Here is a 17,864-nt window from a genome sequence, read left to right as displayed (position 1 = left end):
TGATCTCTGCTGTTGGCTTCTACTTCATCTTGAACTTACTCCTCCTCCACCCCCCATCTGAGGAAATGCTTATTGATTTTTTTAGAGGAAGAGGAAGGGACAGGGAGGGGGGAGAGGAGAGAGCAGCAGAAGGGGGTTGGAGAGAGGGAGAGACATCAGTATGAGAAACATCAATCAGTTGCCTCTCACATGTGCCCTGACTGGGGATCAAACCCAAAACCTAGGTATGTGCCCTGACTGGAAATACAACCCTCAGCCTTTTGGTGTATAGGATGAAGCTCCGACCAAGTTCCAACCAACTGAGCTACCCAGCCAGGCGAGCTTAAGTTTATTATCACACTTATCAGGCTGAAGTATAACTATGTCCCCACTAGACTATGGACTACTCAAGAAACAGAGCTGTGTCTTGTCTGTCTCGAGCACCCAGCACAATGCCCAGCACATGGAAGGTGCTTAAAATATGTTCCTTAAAGGAAGGAAAGAATGGATAAATGAAAAGTCTAAGCTTTAAGCATCTAAAAAATTCACTTGTGTAAAACCAGTTCATTTCCTAAAAATAAAAATAAAAATAAATACCAGGTAAACAATGAGGTGTCACTTTAGTTACCTGATGAGAACCTTGGTTCCAATTAAAAACAGTTATACCTTTAATTAAAAAACCCCCAAAATATTCAGGATACCTGGACAGTCACAAAGCAAACAGAGCTTTCTTGAGATATTTTGATAAAAATATAATCATGTTACAATATCTCACACTAATTCAGAATTAAAAACAAGAAACCAAATAAATACTATCACAGACCCCATTCAATTAAAATAGAAAACATAAAACACTCATTTTAGGAATGGGGCAGAGTATATGAAATATAAGTCTCCAGCATCCTATAGTATCAGAAACTAGGAAAATACTAAATATTTAAAAAATATTTTTTAAAAATCCATAATAATGGGGATACATCAAAGGGATACAGGATCCAACTGAAAGAGTCCCACTGGTCAAAGGTGGAACAACTTGAGCAAAAAAATAAATAAAATAATATTAAATTATAACTCAAAGTAAAAAATGAATACCCCTGAGTCCATACTGATACACATAAATGAATAAATAGGGGAGAAGAGACAAATCCATAAAGAATATTTCCAAACACTTTCTGTAGGTACTCTATCCTCAGGAGGTGGAACAGAACTCCTCACTTCTTAATGTGGGCTGCGAATGGTGACCTCCTTCCAAGGGGGGAGGCATTAAGTAATGTTATATTAGAGAAACCTGAAAAACACTACCTCAGCCAGGTCAACGTCAACAATAATAAATCATGTTGGTATGTGCTCCAGATGTTATGTGGTGAAAATGGTACTTCACCTTTGTGCCTTTCCTCTCAAACCCATAACTCAGTCTAACCAAGAAAAACATCAGATAAATTCCAACAGAGAAATATTTTACAAAATATCTAACCAGGTCCTGGCTGGTGTGGCTCTGTGGGTTGGGCATCCTCCCTCGAACTGAAGTGTCACCGGTTCAATTCCTGGGTTAAGGGCCAGGCCCCCAGTTGGGGAGTGTGAGAGGCAACCGATTGATGGTTCTTCCGAATATCTGTTCATCTATCTCCCCCTCCTTCTCCCTTCTTTCCCTCTCTTAAAAAATAAAGAAAATCTTAAAAAAATAAAATAAAATATCAAAATACCTAACCAGTACTTCTCAAAATTGTCAAGGTCATCAAAAACAAGGAAAGTCTGAGAAATTACTATAGCCAAGAGGAGCTATAGGGAGACAAGAGTACTAAATGTAATATATCCTGAATGAGACCTCTAACAGAAAAAAGACATCAGGTGAAAAGCGTTGAAAATCTGAATAAACTATGAACTTTAGTCAATAATAATTTATCTATATTAATTTTTCAATTATATAAATGTACCATATTAATGTAAGACATAAATAAAAAAGTGACTAAGTGTGGGATATATGGGAATTCTCTGTACTACCTTATTTTTCTGTAAATCAAAAATGTCCTAACATAAAAATCTTATCATAAAAAAGCAGTAAGTCCTCCAAATTCCTTTGTTTTAAATAAATAAAACCTTATTTAAAATTTTATCTTGTATAAAATCTTCTGATGTTTTAAAATGATTTATTGTAGTGTTATATTGTGTATTTTTAAAGTGGTAATATTAAAAAAAAGCAGGGAGTAGGCAATGAGAAAGTAGATAAAGAAAAAGCAGATATTCTAATATAGAAGCATAGACTTAATAGATTTCAAGAATAGCAAAGACATTTAACATTTATGTATACATCTTATGTAAAAGATTTTAGTTACTTAAGAGGGTTGAGGGGCAATATGGTTATAAATATGTTAAAAATATTTAAAGTTGGGGTTCATAAAAATTGTTTTTATGAAATCATACATCAGGGTCAGTATGTACGACAAATATGGAAGGGCTGTGAGAATTAAACTTCTTAACAGTAATGACAAACCTTTATTTTTCATTAAGAATATGAGGACGAAAATGTTTCTCCTAGCCTCTAACTGCTGAGAGTCCATGAAATGAAAGAGTACCTCCCAAAGACTCCTACCGTTCATGACCATAAAATACAAAGTCAATACACAGATGGAAGTGCTCTAAGACAAGGGAGTTATCTACTCATTGATCCGTTCAACAACTTATGGAATGCCTACTAGGCATCAGACATTTTTCTAAGAGCTGAGGATATAGTGAAAAGATACCTAGGGTCTTTGCTCTCATAACACTCATTTTCTAGTGAGGGTAAAAGACACACTATCGAGTCCAACCAAAAGTGAGTGCTAAGTGTCATACAGAAAGTTAAAATAGGGTGATGGGAGAGCAAATGACTGTGTAGCTACATTAGGCTGAGTCGTCAGGAATAGTTTCTCTAAAGAGGTGAAATTTAAGCTACATTAGTTCTGTTAAAGCAGTCTCGAATAATGATGCCTCAGTAGCAATGAGCACACCTAGGCTCCAGATTTTATTTTCTAAATACCATTCTCAACCTAAAGGAACCAAGGCCCATTGGAGAAATGATGATTCAAAGGCTGGAGGAGGAAATGTACAAGATGAGCTTGAACTATCTTGTTATACCAGAAAGTAAGTGCTTATAGAACGGAAGCATGACAAAATGATAATGGCAAAATGGTCCACCTTGAAAAAGCCAAATCTGAGATGACTAAACAATAAAATATAATGCTTATAATAGATTATAACCCCTGAATACTTTAAACAAGCAAAACAAAACAAAACAACTCATGGTGGGGTGAAGAAAGTTCGTCCTCACAAGAGAATAGCATCTAACAAATGTAGAAGAAGGAAATTAGAATATTATTATTTGAAAATTATAAATATAAGTGAAATAATATAAAGAGTCAGAAGAAAGGATAAAGCAAATGTAAGATGTTATCATTTGGGTAACTGAATGAAGGATATAGGGGAATTTTTTTGTATTACTTTGCATTTTTCCTGTGAATTTGAAATTATTTCTACACAGAAAGTTAGAAAGAAAAAAAGAGGACTTCTGGCTAAGATGGAGGTGTAGGTAGACACACTGTGCCTCCTCACACAACCAAAAGAGGACAACAACAATTTAAAAACAAAAAACAACCAGAACTGCCAGAAAATCAAACTGTACGGAAGTCTGGCAACCAAGGATATAAAGAAGAAACATTCATCCAGACTGGTAGGAGGGACAGAGATGGGCAGCCGGTGGACAGGACTCGCAGCAAGGCGGCAGGTGGCTGCCAGACCCAGTGAGGTGGCAGATTGTGGAGTGTGGTGGGCAAGGCTGCAGCGGGTGGGTGAGGCAGCAGCTGGGGTACCATGTGACAGACCACACAACCCAGGGCTCCAGTGCGGGGAAATAAAGCCTCAAACCACTGATTGAAAACACCTGTGGGGGTTGACGCAGCAGCAGAAACTCCCAGCCTCACAGGAAAGTTCATTGGAGAGACCCACAGGGTCCCAGAACGTACACAAACCCACCCACTTGGGAATAAGCACCAGAAGGGCCCACTTTGCTTGTGGGTAGCAGAGGGAGTGACTGAAAACTGGCAGAGAGCAGAGCAAGCACCACTGCTCCCTATCGGACCCGTCCCGCACAGACTGTATCATAGTACACCAAAGAGCATTACCACGCCTGGGTGAATAACTAAGGCCCCGCCCATTTACGTAACAGGCATGCCAAGACTAAAAAAAAATGGCCCAAATGAAAGAACACTTCAAAGCTCCAGAAAAAATACAACTAAGCAGTGAAGAGATAGCCAACCTATCAGATGCACAGTTAAAACACTGGTAATCAGGAAGCTCACAGAATTGGTTGAATTTGGTTGCAAATTAGATGAAAAAATGAAGGCTATGCTAAGAGAAACAAAGGAAAATGTACAGGGAACCAATAGTGATGCGAAGGAAACTGGGACTCAAATCAACGGTGTGGACCAGAAGGAAAAAAGAAATATCCAACCAGAAAAGAAGGAAGAAACCAGAATTCAAAAAAATGAGGAGGGGCTTAGGAACCTCCAGGATATCTTTAAATGTTCCAACATCCAAATTATAGAGGTACCAGAAGGAGAAGAGGAAGAACAAAAAATTGAAAACTTATTTGAACAAATAATGATGGAGAACTTCCCCAATCTGGCAAAGGAAATAGACTTCCAGGAAGCTCAGAGAGTCCCAAAGAAGCTGGACCCAAGGAGGAACACACCAAGGCACATCATAATTACATTACCCAAGATTAAGCAGAAGGTGAGAATCTTAGAAGCAGCAAGACAAAAGGAGCCAGTTACCTACAAAGGAGTTCCCATAAGACTGTCAGCTGATTTCTCAAAAGAGACCTTACAGGCAAGACGGAGCTGGCAAGAAGTATTCCAAGTCATGAAAAGCAAGGACCTACATCCAAGATTACTCTATGCAGTAAAGCTTTCATTTAGAATAGAAGGGCAGAGAAAGTGCTTCTCAGATAAGGTCAAGTTAAAGGAGTTCATCATCACCAAGCCCTTATTATATGAAATGTTAAAGGGATTTATCTAAGAAAAAGAAGATCAAAAATAGGAAGAGTAAAAATGACAGCAAACTCACAGTTATTAATGACCACACCTAAAACAAAAACAAAAGCAAACTAAGCAAACAACTAGAACAGGAACAGAATCACAGAAATGGAGATCACATGGAGGGTTATCAACAGGGGAGTGGGAGGGGGAGAGTGGGGGGAAAGGTACAGAGAATAAGTAGCATAAATGGTAGGTAGAAAATAGACAGAGGGAGGGTAAGAATAGTGTAGAAAATATAGAAGCCATTTATGTATGACCCATGGACATGAACTATAGGGAGGGAATGTGGGAGGGAGGGGGTGTGCAGGATGGAGTGGAGTGAAGGGGGGAAATGGGACTACTGTAATAGCATAATCAATAAAATGTTAAAAAATCATAGGCAGTAAAAAAAAGGAAAAAGAATTTTTGTCAAGTGTAGAGCAGAGAAATGGGTAACAGGAAGAATATGAGACAAAGGGAAGTCATCGTTTTCATTTTTGAACAGGAGATGACGGAGAATGTTTGTGGGATGACCAGAAGGGGTTAAGCACGGAAACAAAGTCCTGAGGAGGACAGTGGGGACCAGATGCACAGCACTAGAAGAGAAGTGACACTTAATCCACTGTGACCCAAGGACAAGCAGAAAGTCTGAACCCAGCTGGGAAAGGATGGTAGTAAAGGTGATGAGAGAATGATGATTTTGTGATTTATTCTTTGTGTCCACAAAAGCAGGGTAGATTTAGAATTTAGAAGTGAGATGAGAAGACCTAAAGTAGTTTTGGAAAGTGGAAGAGTAAATATTTTAGAGAAGTACAATAGGACTGCCATGCAGTGTTGAAGGCCCATTTGAGATTAGTGACCATGTATTTAAAACAATGCTGAGATGTTTGGGTGCAGGTAACAAATAGAGAGATATTTAACTATTACCAGGGCTAGGTGTTTGAGAAAGGAGGGGAGTGGGGGAGGGAGGGAGAGGACGGAGTTAAGTAGTTTGCAAAAACATAATTATGATGAACCAGGAAATCTAAACTGGGTAAGGAGGCAAGAGAGTGCACCAAATTCAGTGTTTGGGGTGAGATTTACGAATGAATGAATGAATGAATGAATGAACGAATCTGGAATAGCAGGTGTGTGCTGGTGACACAGAGCTGATTTAGATGTGACCCTTGCCTTCAAAGCACTTACAATCTAGGAAGAACGATAAAAAGATAAAAAATGCACTATCAAATAAGTGACCATGCAGGAATATGGAGGCCCCAAGGAGGCGACGCAACCCAGCCTGAAGAGAGAGAGTATCAGGTAGGCTTCCTAGAGGTGGCAACATTGAAACTGAAGGATGATCCCTGGCTGGTGTGGTTCAGTGGATTGAGTGTCAGCCTGCGAACCAAAGGGTTCATGGTTCGATTCCCAGTGTAGGGCACATGCCTGGGTTGTGGGCCAGGTCTCCAGTAGGGGGTGTGTGAGAGGCAAGTACACATTGACGTTTTGCTCCCTCTCCTCCTCCTTTCCCCTCTCTAAAGATAAATAAATCAAATCTTAAGAAAAAAAAGAAAGAAACTGAAGGATGAGCATAAGCTATAAAGGAGAGAGAAGAAAGGACTTTACAGGCAGCCAGACCTGCAGTCCTGGGCAAAGGTAAAAAGTAACGAAACACCACTGTTAGAACTACAAACTACAATATTTAATAAAGTAGGAGTATGAAATTTAGATTGGAAAAGGGTGGGGGACAAAACTACAGATGACACTGGGGACCAGGTCACGTGTGCCAGAAGACCACGTGTGCCATCTTGATGAGCTGTAAAGGTGACAGAAACCAATAAAGAGTTTTAAATAGTGCAGAGGCATAATCAGATATGTGGGGTTGAAAACTGCTCTGGTGGCGATGTGAAGAGGCCAAACTAATGGCAGAGAGATTAAAGTGGGACATGCATTAGGAGATTGCTTGCTTTGTGAGAGGAGAGGCAAAAATTTTTGGAGTGGAATAAAACTACACAAAATGTGATAATACAGACATTAACGAACAAAACCAAAAATAGTTCTATTTTTCATATGCAAAGAACAAAGGAGAAATTATGTATTTATTTATTTTTGTGCATGTGTCTCGATTTCTCTACCCATCAGTAGGTATCGTAGTGCTTGCCCATACCTTCTAATGTACTGGGAACATGAATGAGGCTCATGGGTAAAATGTTTTTGGGTTTAGAAAAGATGTGTCTTAAGGCATGTTAACACTTACAATGATTACTGGTACCCTGGGCCAGGGAACTGAAAGGTAGGCTTTCTAATTTAACGAATAAAATCAGCCCCACTGTGTATGCTGTTGGCATGAGAAATATCAATAAATGCATACAGACTTCCTTCATTAGTCTTAGTTAGGTTGTTAAGTAATGTATTTAAGGAAACAACTTTGGTTCTGAACTTAACAAAGAATAATTATATTAATATGCTAGCTTTGCACTTAAAAAATCAGGATATACATTTTGGGCAAAGCAATGTGTAAGTACAGATCATAGCAAATTGCTTTGAAAGGGTATGCTTTATAAAACACTTTCATGTGTAAACTATAAACCAAGAACCAGCTTTAGTATACATAAGCATATATAATTTCTTTAATTATCTGATCAATATTCATTCAACAAGCACTTAGATGCACAGCAACTTTTTTAACATTAACAGCAGAAGCAAATCTTTTCAGCATCCTCATTTATCTGAAAAAGGCACTCTTTTTTATTTGAAGGGCCTAGGTAACACTCGGTAAACAATTTTTGTAAAGGGCCAGATAGTCAATATTTTCAGCTTCCTGTGTCATGCGGACTCTGGCTCTTTGACTCTGCATTCACAGGAAATATGTAAGCAAATGATTGTGGCTTTGTTCCAATCAAAGTTAATTTGCAAACACAAGGCAGCAGGCTCGACTTGGCCCTGGGGTTAGACTTCGCTGACCCCTGTTCTAAAACAACACTTGTAGGTTTTATCAGTTTCTCCTAAGTTATAAATTTACTCAGAATAACTAAAAAATAAAGTTTCAGAACATGAGAAGAGGGTCCAAATTATATTGGACATTTTAAGAAATCCCCTTAAAAGTTTCCTATTTTAGCTCTATCCATTTTCCTTATAGAAAGAACAAAGTCTATACAGATAGGGGATGTTGCAATAAGGTTTCGTTACAGGAAAAAAAAGATTTTTGCTCCTTGAATTTTCCAGGTCACTTTCCTAGCTGATTGCTTTCTGTCAGTTTCAAAAATGACTGAGTCAGGAACCAGGAGAAAACAATTTGAACAAGAAGACTTTAAGTTCAATTTCGGATGAGCTGATTTGAGACTAGCTGGACTTTCACATGGAGGTGCCCCAATCACTCTCTAAAGCAAAAATTCATGCTTCAGCTTCTAAAGCAAAACTAATTCATCTCATTGATGTTAATCACTTTTAAACACTAGCCAATTAAAATACCCTGGGCCCGACCAATGTATTTCCAAGACGCCCACAGAAAAGAACAGTGCTATTATTACACCTTGGTTTTATAAATCAGTTACAGATTTAATTAGCAAATGAACATACCAAACACCTAATAATGCATGTTTTACCATCGATTAGGCTATGAGAGGTATGTTTATCTTTTTCAATTTAGAAGCTTGTAAAAGATTTTACCTTATATTTGACAATTTTTTATTATGATACACAAAAAGGCAAATGGGTTTGGAAAGTAAGATAGTGCCAGAAAAATGGTCCCTAAACTCAAGGGAAGTGTTTTAAATTAGTTTTGACAATTTTTTTTAGGTTGACAGTTAAAATTCAAATGAAAACAAATTCTTGTTTCAATCATTCCCTATTTATCTTGCGAAGTTTTTTATATTAATAATAATAATAGCTAGCACTTTATTAAATTTCAACATAGACAATGCATTGGACCATTAGGACACAGAAGAACTCTGTGAAGAACTTCAGCGTAGAGTAACTTCCCCAAAGGGAAAGTCAGTCTTAAGCCAAATCTCAGTCACTTCAAATTTCACATTCCCAAATGCTAGTTAGATGCTTTCACAGCATCTTTAAACAAATGCACTGTGCAAGAGAATTCTTAAATAGATTGAAACATGTCAGTTATTTTATTCTCTCTTCTCAAATTTAAATCTCTGTCCACAAATTATTTGACAAAAGACTGGCTCTATATTTTTTCTTGCTAAAAATCTGCTGCTGCCTCTGTACTCACTTTAGAATGAATTTTGATCTTCCAAGCATGGTACTCAGGGGCCTCAAGATCTGGCCTTAACTTTCCCACTCTACCCTGCCATAAACCATGCTTTTAGGCACCATGGGCTTTCATCCTTGATCTGTGTGCATTCCTGAGGCTAGAGGAAGATTCTCTCATTAATCTTGTGAAATCCCGCTCATCCCTGAGCCTTAGCTCAAATGATACCTCCCCCATGAATTTTTCCGTAACTCTGCCAGTAATAACAATCACTCTCTCCTCTGTGCTACCATAGCCCTTTGTCCTATACCTTCATTTTGGCTTTCGTCATCCCTTGACTCGCATTTTTGTTGTCAGTGAGTCTGTCCATCTTTCTCACCAGAAATCCTTGAAGACTGAGATGACAATGTATTCCTTTGGTATCCCTCACAACATCTAGCACAATACTTTTTATATGGCAGGTACAAGTAAAATTTTTAAGAGGAATTGAGCAGAGAAACTCCATGTTGCTAAAATCTCTGTCATATGCAGCCTGCAGGAACTCACAGCCATCTGCAGAACCCCAAATCCCAGCAACCAATTCTATAAAAACCACTGAGGAGTTCTTGGTTTGTGAAGGTTGTAGGACATTATACAAAGTGTTGAATAGAAAGATGTGCTTCTGAAGCAGGGTAGAGGGCAAAGGGGTAAATGTTTTCCAGAAAGGTCACTTTGTGTGCAGACATACTGAATGAAATATATGAAATACAAACCTTCAGAAGTGTTGACTAAATAAAGTTTACCTTTGACAGCAATGTCTTGCAAACATTTAAGCAGGTGAAACCAGATGGGGAGGGGGGAAGTGAGGGAAAAAACTGTCAAATTTCTTCTGAAGAAAAGATCAAGTTGGAAATCAGTGAAGGAGTCCAGGGAGAGAGAAGGGAGCATGCTGAGCAACATAGTATTAGCTTCCCAAGTTTGTTGCCTTTTATATCCCAACTTCTTCCAACTCATTAGCCACACTCTCCTCATACACTCCATTCCTTTTTGCAATTTCAAAATATCTTTCAAAGGGTAAAATTTTGGTAGAATGCCCTGGCCAGGTAGCTCAGCTGGTTACAGCACTGTCCCGATATGCCAAGGTTGTGGGTTTGATCTCTGGTCAAGGCACATACAAGATCAACCAATGAATGCATCAGTAAGTGAAACAAATAACAAATCACTGTTTCTCTCCCTCTCATCTCTATCTCCCTTCCTCTCTCTCTCTAAAATACATAAAAATTTTTTTAAATTTTAGTAGAAAATTTTGTACATACACACAGCATTTTTTATTATACTTTCTAGATCATCAGTAGGCTTGATATTATTAATACACATTGAAAAGTAGAGGTATCACCTAGAATCCAGAAAATCTTTACTAATGAAATGACTGAGAATTAAATCACAAGAGGTGAGTAGATACCAGAAAAAACTTCTGATGATTCTTCTCAGTCTAATCCTCAAATGTTGTTACGTGCCAGAGTTGTATGCGCAAGCTTCTTCCTCCCCACTCAATACGGTCTTCCTTGACTGGGAATCATCGACTCCTTGATTTAACCATCAGGTCTGTCTGTATGATGGTTTAGACTCCACATTGAGACTGCTTTTCTTTCAAGTTTCAACTGTTGTTTGGGTATTTTAACTAGGATATCCTAATGGCTCCTTCAGCTCAGTATATTTATAACCAAATACATTATTTCTGCTTCCCCTCTCCCCAAAATAAATGAAAGCACTCCACTCTGCCTTTGGTACCAATCTTAGTTACAAGTGTCACCTACCTAGTCAACCAGGGTAGAAATTTGCAGTCATCTTAAACTTCTACTCTCCCTCATTCCCCACATCTTATTGATCCTGCATGCTTCCTAAAATCTCTCTTCAGATGAAATTTCATAACCCTGGGAACAGACAGAAGATTCTACAACTTTCCAGGGAGCAAAACAAAACATAACAGGTTATATACAAAAAGGGTCAGGGACTAGAATGACTCTGGCCATGTCAACAGAAATAACACAGGCCAGAAGATAATGAAGCACAGCCTTCAAATCCTAGGGTTAAACATTTTACAATCAATGGTGAGGCTAAAGTAGTAATAGTGATTTTCAGAAAATAATCATTCTTAGACATTCATGTCTTCGAAGTGTTCACCTTTCATGTACTATTTCACAGGAAAACATTAGATGATATGTTCTACCAAAAGGAGAGAGTTACTAAAAAGTGGAAAGCATGGAATCCAGGAAACAGGGTAGCAACACCAGAAAAAGGCAAAGGGGTCCCCTTGATGATGATGATGGATAACAGATATATAGTGATAACAACTTGATACAATACAAATCAAAGTGTTTATATTGGAAGAATGGGGGAATAGGAAATGTGTGTGAGGACTTAGGTAAGCTAAGAGAACAGTCCCCAGATCCTAAGTCCTTTCCCACATAAGACAGACAGAGACAATATCCCAGACACAGGCAGATCAAGAAATGGCTACCTAAACATTGCATTTAGAAATCTGGAGGCAAGCATCAGAAATAATAGCTAAATGAGTTGAATAGCTGCCTCTGGGGATGGGTCCCAGGGAACTGCTGTTTTTTGTTGTAAGTCCTGTAGTACTATTTGACTGTTAAGTTTATGTGAATGTAAAACTCTGACAAAAGTTTAAAAATACAAAGGTAGGTACTCTTTTTAAACATGAAGTGACTATTTTAATCCCATAGGCAAAGGCTCTCAGAGCTAGAAAGAGCTCTTGAGATCTAGTCTCATTTTTAATTTCCCTAATATAATATTTATCATAAAAAGAACATGCTGATTTCTCTACTCAAATCAGATCTCCTTTCCTGCAAAGTTTTCTTTTTAAAGATTTTATTTACTTATTTTTAGAGAGAGGGGAAGGGAGGGAGAGAGGAAGAGAAACATCAGTGTGTGGTTGCCTCTCGTGCGCCCCCAACTGGGGACCTGGTCCACAACCCAGGCATGTGCCCTGATTGGGAGTCCAACGGGTGACCCTCTGGTTCGCAGGTGGGGCTCAATCCACTGAGCCACACCAGCCAGGGCCCTTTCCTATAAAGTTTTATCATTCCATATCTATGATTCCAACGGATGTTCTAAACAAATAACCACACTATAAAAGTAATGAGAAACTGCCCTGGCTGGTATGGCTCAGTGGATTGAGCCCCTGCCTGCAAACCAAAGGGTCTCCGGTTCAATTCTCAGTCAGGGCACATGCTGGGTTGTGGGCCAGGTCCCGAGAAGGGGTTGCACAAGAGGCAACCACGCACTGATGTTTCTCTCCCTCTCTTTCTCCCTCCCTTCTCCCCTCTCTAAAAATAAATAAATAAAATCTTTAACAAACAGTAATGAGAAATGGTTATGTTTACTGGTATAGGCCTTCTCTCCTACCCTCCCTCCAGATGTCCCACCTGAGGGTGTTAAACATTTAATATTGGTGGCCCCATTCCATATATAACACACTTGGTCTATGGATAAATAAAACATGCCAGGCTCTGTCCTTATGATTCTAAGACTGCATGAAACTGAGGAATACGGTTTGGTTAACCATCTATTGAATTAAGTCTAGGAGAAGGGAGGTTACAGTGAAAAGTTTTTCTCATAAAATATAAATATAATTTTAAGAGTCAAAAAGCCAACAATAAAATGGTTCCTGATAGTCACTTTGCTTAATTACATTATTTGGGGCTATATAAATAGATGCTGATTTTATTTTTTATATTTATTTATTTTTAGAGAGGGGGAAGGAGGAGAGAAAGAGAAGGAGAGAAACACTGATGCGTGAAAGAAATGTTGATCAGTGGCCTCCCACACACCCTCCAACCAGGGACCTTTTTGCAGGAGACACATGCTACTACCCAGCTCCTACTATAAGATGGCCAACCTAAGAACTCTGTTAATGAAACATGTTATGGGTATATTCCTGCTCCTAAAGGAATGAGGAGGAGACATTTCCACATGCAGTTCACTTTTAAAATCAGATTTACTTTTACCACTGCCTGGATACAAGCAATGATTAAATGGTACCTAATGCCTCCTCTAGTAAGAATAATACCGAGAAGGAGTTTATAAGAATAAATACAGTGGCTATCCTGAAAGACTCCTTTGAAGTCAATCTCCCTGAATATCAGAAGGTTTTCCACTACATACAAGATCTATTTTTGTTATGAAAGCTGTGAGCTTTCTTCAAATTCTTCAAAACTTAAGTTCTCATTTTTCATGGCAGTGCCCTTTCCCAATTACTCCACACACTAGGACATCAGATTTATTGTTAACAGATCATTAAAAATGACAGGTCTGGCAGGTCCTTACACCTGACTTAGTCCTGAGTGTAAATTGGGTGTTTTGGGACATGCACACCCTTTTGGAACACCAGGATCGTATTACTGCACTGAAGCACGGGGAATTTACTAATTCTGGGTGAAATCTGAGTTGGTTGTTAAAAATTGATGGAGAGTTTGGTACTGCTGATAGTGTTCTTTTTTTTCTGCTTTTTTGTTTTGGTTTAGAGAGAGAGGGAAAGGAGGAAAAAGGAAGAGGGAGGGAAATAGAGAGAGATAGACAAACATTGATTTGTTGTTCCACTTACTTATGTATTTAACGGTTGATTTCTGTATGTGCCCTGACTAGGGACTGAACCCACAACCCTAGTGTATTGGGATGATGCTCTAACCAACTGAGCTACCCAGCCAGGTCTGATAGAGTGCTTTTAATACCTGCCTTCAGAATGCCAGTTTTCCAATTTGTGGCTAACCAGTTTAAATAAATACTTGTATTTATGTTTCATTTCTATTTATACACTTTGGAGAAAATGTTTCATTTAAAGAAACACCAAGGGTAAGACAAATCACATAGCAAATACTCTATTTCCCACTATAAAAAATAAACCACATTGCTTTTCTACTCAGTTTTCAAGTATAAAATAACTTTCTGAAACATTTCTTAACACTGTCAGCCTTAATACCCTCAATCTTTACAAATCAGTGAATATTTTTGAATTGTACTACATGCAAAGCATTGTGCCGCTAAATTCATCCAAATCTTGTGCTACTTGTTTATGTAATTTCTTAGTTCTTACCATAATAAATTTGACGGGTGTAGGTCAAGAGAATGTAGCCTAGTAATACTTCGTTTAGAAATGAAAGTTGATATTCTCAAGGTCACTAATAATGTTATCTAAAATAATAATTTTGGGTAAATAAAATGTACTCATAAAATACTACACACCTTGCAGGAACCGAACAGGACATACTCAAACAGGTAAAATCTGCTTTTACCTCAGCGCTGATTCACTTTGAAAGTAGCTTTGCAGTCTACACTTCAAACACTGAGGCTGGCTGGCATCTTTTGTTATCAGATTAGAAACACCATGCCCACATTGTCAGAGAGTTCATTTTCTCCAAGAATTTGAATTGTCTGTTAAAGAAATACTGAGTTTCTTTATGTTCATCTAAAATAATATTGAGCTTCAAGAGTTATATTCCAGACTTGTGAAGCTGAAGCTCAAAATATCTCAGAGTGGGAATTTTTGAAAGGCAAAGGACGATGAAACTGGCCAGGGTTGGGAGGTGTAGCACGGCACACTACCTATTCTTGTCTGTCTTTGGTTTTCCTGACACGCTGCTTACAACATAAGAAAAAGGATCATTTGCAGATGTGAAAAAAAGAAAGCAAGACTTTGAACCATTTTAATATTTTAAAATTAAGCAAAGGTATTTTGAAAATAGTCCCTTGCATTCTTCTGAAGGACTAGCAGCAATATTTTGTGTTGGGTAAAAAAAGAACACATTTCTTTTCTGAAATGTCTAATGTAGAAAATAGGTGATTACTAAATTTATTTTTATACAAATATTAAAAGTTCCTGATTGCCCTGGCTGGTGTGGCTCAGTGGATTGAGTGCTGGACTGTGAACTAAAGGGTGGCCAGTTTGATTCCCGGTCAAGGCACCTGTCTGGGTTGCAGGCTGGGTTCCCGGTTAGGGGAGTGTGAGAGGCAACCACACATCGATGTTTCTCTCCCCTTGTCCCCCTCTCTAAAAACAAGTCAATAAAATCTTTAAAAAAACCTTAATCATATTCCAAATATTTTGGAATTGCAGAGGAGTCTACAGTATCAACTATGACAAGATTTTGAATTATGGGCTATACTATACCTACCACATAATATACCACTTTGTCTAGAAGAGTAACTTATGTTTTAACTTACAATTTTTGTAAGTTAAACAATTTTCTGAACAATTTTCTCTAAACAATTTTCTGATTTACTTTTTTTCACTTTAAATGAGAAGTAGAAAAGTGACTAAAATTTTTTATATTGCATGAAATATTCTATTAATTTTTGCTTTTTTTGCAGAATTAGCTTTTATATTCATACTTTCCATCTCAAATTCAAATACATCTTGAAGTTAACTCTATTCAAACAATATAAATAGATAATCAATTTGCAAGTTATATTATAGAGAACTTCTATTATACTGAGGCTTATTTAAAAAATCTAAATTTACAAATGGCAGAAAGTAGGTCCTTGATTCAGTTACTGAACATTCTCCAGTTTACCTTCAACATAAAGTAACGAAAGAGACTTAAAATTGAAGAAGGTCTATGCATTGATCATTATTTTAACTGTGACTGACTGAGAGGTTCCCTAGTGTCTGGACGACATCAAGGACTATCTATTATATGCAGAAATTTTGACTGGGATCCAGCCACAGACTTTTACACACAGTTTCCTGGGATGACTTTGGACTTGGGGTATCTACTTCTCTGTGCTATGTGAATGTAGGCAATAATAATTTATCTGACTAAGAAGATGAAAATACTATCAGAACTATTTTTTAAAAAACAAAATAATGTGGAAGAAATAGCTGCCTTCAGGGAAATGAAGTTAGGATGCCCTACCCCAAGTGCTCATTGCAATGTATTTTGGAATGAGACATTCAAATTCTCAGCTTTTTCATCATCAGATTTTTCTTACTCTATGCCTACCCATCTCTTTCAAGGAATGCTCTTTTTTTATCTGGCAGATAGGAAATATTGGGGATTGAGATTAGCAATATAATTTCTTTATAACCAAAACAATCCCCCTGTGATCACTTCTTTCAAAGGAGCAATATTCTGTGATGGAAGAATGTGATTTATTTTCCAATAATGTGTTTACAAGCAACTTTTCAGGAACACAGCTCTTTTGCTAAGGTAGGAACATCTGTATTTACAACACAGATCTGAAACACCTACATGTTTTTCTGTATAACACAGCATGTTTCCCTTGGCTGAAACAATGTTTTATCTTCATATTTGAGCAGGAATTTATAAATAGGTCGCTTGTGGTATTTCAGCCAGAAGAACATTTAGCCATTAGATTTGTTTTAGGGAAAACAGTGAAGTGTAACGGCATAAAATACCATGCTCTTTCTACTTTGGCACATGCACACAAAGTTACCATCTGAAGTCTTCTTTAATTCAGTTTTCAGTTTTTCCTGGTCTTCTACCAGTTTTTTGTTTTGTGCTTCCAAAATGTGTTCCTCTTCCTTGTTATAACTTTTCAAGAGCTATGAGAAAAGAGAGTTATAGAAGTGAGCTTAGATTGCAATAGCCAGATATTCTTCCAGGAAATGGTCTGAGTAATGTATTTAAAATTATTAGTCTTTCTTTTATTCTGTGTCTTTTTATTATTTTATAATTTTCTACAATGTAATTTTGCCAACAGAAATGTGGTATTTGGCTAACATACAAATAAATTTCTCCTTACAATGACTGAAATCTCTAAAATAAGAATAACAGGAGTTTCTGTTTAGGCTATGATTAAAATTATATTTTCAAAAGTATTTACGTAGCCCTGGCCAGGGGGCTCAGTTGGTTGGAGCATCATCCCATTCACCCAAAGGTTGTGGGTTCAATTCCCAGTCAGGGCACATACCTAGTTGTGGTCTCCATCCCTCGTCGGGGCATGTATGGGAGGTGACCAATCAATGTTTCTCTCTCTCTAAAATCAATAAACATACTCTTGGGTGAGGATAAAAAAATAAAAGTAAAAAATGAAAATAGAATTTAGGTAAATAATATGCAAGCCTTTTCATCAATTAAGTGTGTAATGCAAATCTAAGGAAAGATCAGTTCTGAGGATATTAATTGGAAGATCATTATGTTACAATTAGTGTGAGCTGTCTACTCACACTATTTTTATAAAGATGAATTTGTAAAAGAAGAATATGTTGTCAGGGTGGAGGTGGGTAAGTACAAAATGGAAGGGCCATCTCTATGCCTGGAAAATTCTATCTAATTTTCATTGATTAGTCCCAAAATTAATTTTATTTAGTTAATCCTTTACAATGCTCTTCATATTTAAAAATCTATTCTGGATTTTAAATGTTTATTTTATGTTTCCAGCTTATCCTTTCTAGGGAAGAAAAATTAAAGTCTGAATAGTAAAATGTTTGACTAAAATAAAAACATAAATTTCATGATCTCTATGTCTGGGTGGAAACCACCACTGTTAATAGAATTAAGAAGTTGACATTGTAAAGAAATTTCAAGAAATTTAAGTCACCAAGAAAGGCAAATTAATGTTTGAAAAATAAAGCATGTACACATTGGCATGGGCATTTGACTAAAGTGCAGCAACTTGATAGCGAT

At 37.5% G+C, this 17,864-nt stretch overlaps 1 protein-coding gene and 1 non-coding gene across 3 annotated transcripts in view; both read right to left on the bottom strand.

The window, feature by feature from the left end:
* Positions 1-17,864, bottom strand: part of BCAP29 (B cell receptor associated protein 29) — a 50,746-nt gene that overhangs the window by 14,611 nt on the left and 18,271 nt on the right. For both annotated transcript variants that reach the window (XM_024558463.3, XM_053925977.1), the window contains exon 6: positions 16,672-16,780. In XM_024558463.3, coding sequence (XP_024414231.1) covers positions 16,672-16,780 — 109 coding nt within the window. The remainder of the gene's footprint in view (positions 1-16,671; positions 16,781-17,864) is intronic.
* Positions 13,067-13,197, bottom strand: LOC112303762 (small nucleolar RNA U109). Its single transcript, XR_002974685.2, has one exon. It is a non-coding gene; the product is annotated as a small nucleolar RNA U109 (small nucleolar RNA).

Source organism: Desmodus rotundus, chromosome 6 (assembly GCF_022682495.2).
Source record: "Desmodus rotundus isolate HL8 chromosome 6, HLdesRot8A.1, whole genome shotgun sequence".
NCBI classification, from domain to species: domain Eukaryota; kingdom Metazoa; phylum Chordata; class Mammalia; order Chiroptera; family Phyllostomidae; genus Desmodus; species Desmodus rotundus.
This window is presented reverse-complemented; position numbering and strand designations above follow the sequence as displayed.